Source organism: Coregonus lavaretus, assembly GCF_964263955.1.
Source record: "Coregonus lavaretus genome assembly, contig: HAP1_SCAFFOLD_5305, whole genome shotgun sequence".
Lineage (NCBI taxonomy): Eukaryota > Metazoa > Chordata > Actinopteri > Salmoniformes > Salmonidae > Coregonus > Coregonus lavaretus.
In genome coordinates, this window is record NW_028159380.1 from 34,079 (window position 1) to 41,461 (window position 7,383).

General features: G+C 51.5%; 1 protein-coding gene across 1 annotated transcript in view; it reads left to right on the plus strand.

The window, feature by feature from the left end:
* The window catches only part of LOC311122946 (uncharacterized protein), a gene marked incomplete at its 3' end in the record, with an annotated part of 32,255 nt that extends 24,879 nt beyond the window's left edge, over window positions 1-7,376 (plus strand). The window contains exons 10-16 of the mRNA XM_084197243.1: window positions 1,138-1,241; window positions 1,482-2,038; window positions 2,137-2,203; window positions 3,508-3,623; window positions 3,900-4,235; window positions 5,586-5,681; window positions 5,852-7,376. Of these exons, the coding sequence (XP_084053369.1) occupies window positions 1,138-1,241; window positions 1,482-2,038; window positions 2,137-2,203; window positions 3,508-3,623; window positions 3,900-4,235; window positions 5,586-5,681; window positions 5,852-7,376 (2,801 nt within the window). The remainder of the gene's footprint in view (window positions 1-1,137; window positions 1,242-1,481; window positions 2,039-2,136; window positions 2,204-3,507; window positions 3,624-3,899; window positions 4,236-5,585; window positions 5,682-5,851) is intronic.
* Between the last annotated feature and the right edge of the window lie 7 nt (window positions 7,377-7,383).

Here is a 7,383-nt window from a genome sequence, read left to right on the forward strand (position 1 = left end):
ACTGTGAGTTAATACAGGAGCTTTCTAACTTTTCTTGGCAAACTGGCGACCCAGGGACCCCGATCATATGTTAGCATAAATATCATCAGCTGAAAGGTAAATCAACATTTTTGAAATGAATAGATTCATTATTTTTGACCTTCCCACAGTTCATTGGAAGATTAAAAAAAAAAAAATTTAGTCATTTAGCAGACGCTCTTAACCCTAATTGCTCCTGTAAGTCGCTCTGGATAAGTGCCTTGCTTAAGGGCATATCGACAGATTTTTCACCTTGTTGGCTCGGGGATTAGAACCAGCGACCTTTTCGGTTACTGGCACAACGCTCTTACCCACTAAGCTACCTGCCGCCCCCCCCGCCCTAAGTTAGTGTAAACTCTAACTTAGGGTTCTATTCAGTCCCTAGCGCTGATGATCCGCTTCACAGCGCGATTGACAATCAAAGGCAACGTTCCCACGGTTGCGGAGACTGCGTTCACGGTAAACGCTGCATTTGTCGTCACAATCGGAAATGACCTTAACGTTTTTTCTGCGGAGACGGATTGAATCCGGCCCGTAGGTATCTTGGCGTCGAAAGATTCTGCAATTCAAAATGGAAAAAATGCATTGAAATACAACATTTTTGCAGTTTTGAAGCTAATTTCCTGCAATTCTACACAGTTTGGCATGGACCGGAGAGATAATTTTGCGGTTTTAAAGCTAATTCCCTGCAATTCTTTGCGTTTTGCCAATGGCTAATGCTGTGTTCCTCGGCTCAAACATTGGAACAAAATCAATGTCCCCTGAATACCCAGGTTTTTGAATGTTCTGTTTTCCCTGACTGTCTAACTTTTATTGGATTGTTAGTTCTCAAAGATGGTTTTAAAACAATGTATATAGATCAATATCTTTTCTGCAAATGTAATTTAATTTGTCACATGCTTCGTAGATAACAAGTGTAGACTAACAGTGAAATGCTTCCTGACGGGTCCTTTTCCAACAACGCAGAGTAAAAATAACATGGCTATATACAGGAAGTACCAGTACTGAGTCGATGTGTAGGGGTACCAGGTAATAACATGGCTATATACAGGAAGAAAAACACCTGTTTCACCTGACCTTTAACCTCTGACCTCTGTGTCGATTACCTTTAACCTCTAGGTATCAGGACCAATCTGCTGGACTCAGAGGAACACACCTGTTTTACCTGCAAACAGTCTGACGTCTCACCTGATGCTCTCATCGCTAACAAGTTCCTACGACAGGTACACACTTACAGAGACAAACCACACACACACAATCGTACACAGTCAGTCAGTCACTAAATAATACACACTATTGCTTTATTTATTCATTCAAAATGTCTCTCTCTCTCTCCCCTCCCTCTCTCTGCTGCTTTCTCTCTCCCCTCCCTCTCTCTCTCTCTCTCTCTCTCCCCTCTCTCTCCCCTCTCTCTCCCCTCCCTCTCCCCTCCCTCTCTCTGCCGCTCTCTCTCTCTCTCTCAGGCAGTGAATAACTTTAAGAATGAGTCTGGTTACACCAAACAGCCACGAAACAAAACCCTGCACCAGTCTGCCCCACCGCCAGCACGGCCTCAGCCATTCAGAACCCTCGGCTCGAGACAGCAGGACCCGCTATTGGCCAACGCTCGCCAGCAGGACCCGCTATTGGCCAACGCTCGCCAGCAGGACCCGCTTATGGCCAACGCTCGCCAGCAGGACCCGCTATTGGCCAACGCTCGCCAGCAGGACCCGCTGTTGGCCAACGCTCGCCAGCAGGACCCGCTGTTGGCCAACGCTCGCCAGCAAGACCCGCTGTTGGCCAACGCTCGCCAGCAAGACCCGCTATTGGCCAACGCTCGCCAGCAGGACCCGCTATTGGTTAACACCTCTCGACCCCCAGTCTCCCTCACCCCTCCTTCTGTCACCCTGACACAAGCCCCGCCCATTCAGACCCCACCGATTGGACCACCTGAGGTGTCAATCACTCCTGACCCCGCCCCTGAACCACACCGGTCGGAGCCACAGCACTTGGCCAATCAGAACGAGCCACCGCCGCCGGGGTGAGTTGCCGTGACTACGGACGCCACACAGACACACATCTCAACTGTTGGTGACTGATTGATTAACTGACTGATTCATTGGTGTTTTTTTTTTGTAGTGAGATGGAGGCGGGGCCTTACATGATGTCCGAGCCACCAATCAGATCAGCCGACAGCGGACCTCAGGTGAGACACCCTGCTACTAAACTCAGCAAAAAAAGAAATGTCCCTTTTTTCAGGACCCTGTCTTTCAAAGATAATTAATCCAAATAACTTCACAGATCTTCATTGTAAAGGGTTTAAACACTATTTCCCATGCTTGTTCAATGAACCATAAACAATTAATGAACATGCACCTGTGGAACGGTCGTTAAGACACTAACAGCTTACAGACGGTAGGCAATTAAGGTCACAGTTATGAAAACTTAGGACACTAAAGAGGCCTTTCTACTGACTCTGAAAAACACCAAAAGAAAGATGCCCAGGGTCCCTGCTCATCTGCGTGAACGTGCCTTAGGCATGCTGCAAGGAGGCATGAGGACTGCAGATGTGGCCAGGGCAATAAATTGCAATGTCCGTACTGTGAGACACCTAAGACCGCGCTACAGGGAGACAGGACGGACAGCTGATCGTCCTCGCAGTGGCAGACCACGTTTAACAACACCTGCACAGGATCGGTACATCCGAACATCACACCTGCGGGACAGGTACAGGATGGCAACAACAACTGCCAGAGTTACACCAGGAACGCACAATCCCTCCATCAGTGCTCAGTGGTGTGTCACAGCATCATCGGACTGAGCTTGCTGTCATTGCAGGCGATCTCAACGCTGTGTGTTACAGGGAAGACATCCTCCTCCCTCATGTGGTACCCTTCCTGCAGGCTCATCCTGACATGACCCTCCAGCGTGACAATGCCACCAGCCATACTGCTCGTTCTGTGCGTGATTTCCTGCAAGACAGGAATGTCAGTGTTCTGCCATGGCCAGCGAAGAGCCTTGCAGGTGCCTTGGTGGAAGAGTGGGGTAACATCTCACAGCAAGAACTGGCCAATCTGGTGCAGTCCATGAGGAGGAGATGCACAGCAGTACTTAATGCAGCTGGTGGCCACACCAGATACTGACTGTAACCCCCTTTGTTCAGGGACACATTATTCCATTTCTGTTAGTCACATGTCTGTGGAACTTGTTCAGTTTATGTCTCAGTTGTTGAATCTTGTTATGTTCAAACAAAATGTTTACACGTTAAAGTTTGCTGAAAATAAATGCAGTTGACAGTGAGAGGACGTTTCTTTTTTTTTTGCTGAGTTTAGTTGTCTTAGAGGCTACATAAGGCTCTTATGACCTGTCATCACCTGTCATAGCCTCTGTAGATTCTAAGACGCACTATAATATGTTTTGTTCCCATTTTTTAAAACCTGTATCTCATTTGCATTTCCTAAAATGTCCCTGTATATTTTCCTGAGCCCTCTCTCTGATTTGGTTCCTCAGGGCTACCACATGCCTCTGATTGGTCACCCTCCGCCCATAAGGCCCTCCCACCCATCAGGTCCACCTCCGCAGCCCTCCCATTCCCACAGAGGAGGACCCAGACCACCCTGGGACAGGTAGCACACTGATCAAAACAGGACTACTGTAGAATACAGGACTATAACATGTAGTGGTCAACTGATCAAAACAGGACTACTGTAGAATACAGGACTATAACATATAGTGGTCAACTGATCAAAACAGGACTACTGTAGAATACAGGACTATAACATGTAGTGGTCAACTGATCAAAACAGGACTATGCTGTTGTTTTATATCACTTTGCATAAAGAGCTACTAAATGACTCAAGTCTAAATTGTAACCCCTCCTCTCTGTCTCTCACTCTGCCCAGACCCTACAGACCTCTTTCTGACCACGTTCCCCCCCCTCGCCACCCCCCTCCTTCCGCCCCGGGCCCAGCCCCTCCCCTCTACCCCGGCCCTAACCTCTACCACCCACCGCCCCAGTCCTACCCCCCTCCCTACTCCACTGGCCCCCCTCCCCCTGTTAACTACCCCCCCTCCCAGCCCCTCTACCCACCCGGCCAGATGCCTCCGGGGGTTAATGCCCCCTGGGTGCCCCCCCCCAACACCCAGCCTCACTCGCTGGGCCCCCCGCCCCTCCTACCCCCCGGACCACCCCTCTCCAAGGAGGACTTCTACAGACAGAGGAGACTCAGACAGGACCAGTGAGTTACACCTGATTCATTCATTGACATGCTGCTAGCCTGATTCATTCATTGACATGCTGCTAACTTGATTCATTCATAGACATGCTGCTAGCCTGATTCATTTATTGACATGCTGCTAACTTGATTCATTCATTGACATGCTGCTAGCCTGATTCATTCATTGACATGGTGCTAGCCTGATTCATTCATTGACATGCTGCTAACTTGATTCATTCATTGACATGCTGCTAGCCTGCTAGCCTGATTCATTCATTGACATGCTGCTAACTTGATTCATTCATTGACATGCTGCTAACTTGATTCATTCATTGACATGCTGCTAGCCTGCTAGCCTGATTCATTCATTGACATGCTGCTAGCCTGCTAGCCTGATTCATTCATTGACATGCTGCTAGCCTGATTCATTCATTGACATGCTGCTAGCCTGCTAGCCTGATTCATTCATTGACATGCTGCTAGCCTGATTCATTCATTAACATGCTGCTAGCCTGCTAGCCTGATTCATTCATTGACATGCTGCTAGCCTGCTAGCCTGATTCATTCATTGACATGCTGCTAACCTGATTCATTCATAGACATGCTGCTAGCCTGCTAGCCTGATTCACTCATTGACATGCCGCTAGCCTGCTAGCCTGATTCATTCATTGACATGCTGCTAGCCTGATTCATTCATTGACATGCTGCTAGCCTGCTAGCCTGATTCATTCATTGACATGCTGCTAGCCTGCTAGCCTGATTCATTCATTGACATGCTGCTAACCTGATTCATTCATAGACATGCTGCTAGCCTGCTAGCCTGATTCACTCATTGACATGCCGCTAGCCTGCTAGCCTGATTCATTCATTGACATGCTGCTAGCCTGATTCATTCATTGACATGCTGCTAGCCTGCTAGCCTGATTCATTCATTGACATGCTGCTAGCCTGATTCATTCATTGACATGCTGCTAGCCTGCTAGCCTGATTCATTCATTGACATGCTGCTAGCCTGCTAGCCTGATTCATTCATTGACATGCTGCTAGCCTGCTAGCCTGATTCATTCATTGACATGCTGCTAGCCTGCTAGCCTGATTCACTCATTGACATGCTGCTAGCCTGCTAGCCTGAGGCTGGTGCTTTCAGACGGGGATAGTAAACAATGGCTGCGTTTACACAGACCGCCCAAATCTGATCTTTTTCAGATCCCTACATCTGAATTGCTGCCTGTGGAAAAAACGCAGACAATGTGCCAAACTAGCCCGCCGTCGCAATGGCACAGAATGTTACGCAGGCTAAGTAGCCCGACCTGGCCAGACCTTCTTATTATTATGGCATGTGACCAGTCCTGTCTCTCTGTGTGTTGCCAGGGTAACGTCCAAGCTGGATGAGTTCACTAAAGACTTTGCCAAAGAGCTGATGGAATACAGACCTGCCCCCAAGAGACTGAGACGATCCTACTCCAGGTAACACGGATATAATGACGAGACACAGCAGGTTAAACCACTTCAACTTATTTATACAGATATATTCTCTGATATCTAGGACAGGTTTTAGAATGATATGAATTGCGTAGGAATGGCAATCAGACATATCAACTGTTTCCCCCCACCCCCACCCCCCTCCTCCTCCCCAGGTCTCGTTCCTATAGCCGTTCTCCGTTCAGTCGTTCCCCCTACTCCCGATCCCGTTCTCCCCGCTCTCGCTCCAGGTCTTACTCCTACACCCCCAGCCGCTCCCGTTCTCGCTCCAGGTCTTACGGACGCTCCCCCTTCTCCAGACGCAACGGAGGCCGGGGAGGACGCAGCCGCTCCTACGGCCGCTCGCCGCGCTCCCGCTCACGCTCCCGTTCCTACGGCTACCGCCGCTCCGGCTCTCCACGCTCCCCTCCGCCTTACCGAGGTGGTGGTGGTGGTGGGGGCTGGGAGGGAGGAGACGGAGCTGAAGGAGGAGGGGGGTATCGGCCCCGGTCTCGCTCCCCGGGGGGCTACAGGAGGAGCAGGAGTCCAGGAGGGGTCAGAGGTCACCATAAGCCCCCCCCTCGGGAGCCCCCCCCCTACGACCCTAAAGGGGATCCTGACCTGTCTCCTGGGGGCAGGGAGCGCTGGGAGAGAGACAGCTACAGACAGTGGGAGAGGGAGTACAGAGACTGGTACAACAAGTACTACAAAGACTACAGTACCCAGCATGCCTCAGTGCACCACCGTGGTGGCCGGGGCAGCAGAGAGAGGGACCGCCTCACCCCTCCACCCAGAGACTACTCCCCCCAGGGGCGGGTGAGGAGGGGTGAGAGAGGGGGACCTCCAGGACCCCACAGGACTCACTACGCCCCCCCCTCTCTACCCTCCGCCTCCGTCAGGGGGGATGGAAATAAGGAGCGCACAAAGGGAGGCGCTAGTAAAGAGCGCACGCTGGGGGGGGGCACCAAAACGTCAGAGGGCGGAAATAAAACTCTGAAAGCGAAGAAACTGAAGAAGAAGAAGAACGGGGAGGAGCTGGATTCAGCCAACCAATCACTGGACAGGGGCGATGCTACACCCGTCAGGGACGAGCCAATGGATGACCTCCACACCCTGACCCCTAGCAAAGCCCCACCCACCTCCACTAAGGTCTCGACCAACAAGGCAGCGCTGCTGTCTGGTAAAACCCCTCCCACCTCGTCCAGCAAGGGCCAACCAGAGAAGAGCAGGAAGGAGAAGGGGGGGAAGGGGAAAGTGAAGACGGAGGGGAAGGTTAAGAGAAAGACAGGAGGAGAGGCGACGATCACAGCCTCTAAGAACAAAGAGTCTTCAGCCACTAAACCAACCAAAGCATCTAAGGTCAAACCAGACGAGCCAATCAAGAGAGAGAAGGGGCGGAGCACCACCACTGTTAGAGGAGGTGTGGCTAAACTCCCCCCGCCCCGCACCCTCCCCCCTCACCCCCACGACCTCCCTAAACACCTGGGCGACGCCCGAGGGGGGAGGAGAGATCCCATTCAGAGTGTCGGGGTACGACCCCCTGGTCGCCCCCTCCAGCCTGCACCACCCTCCCCAGCAGAGAAGAGGAGGAGAGAGGAGGCGAGGGAGAGGGAGAGGGAGAGGGGGATGGACAGGGGGATGGGGGGCCCCCCAGCTAAGCTCCGCCGTACCGAGGGTCTGTACCCCCAGAGAGGACTTCCAGCCAAGC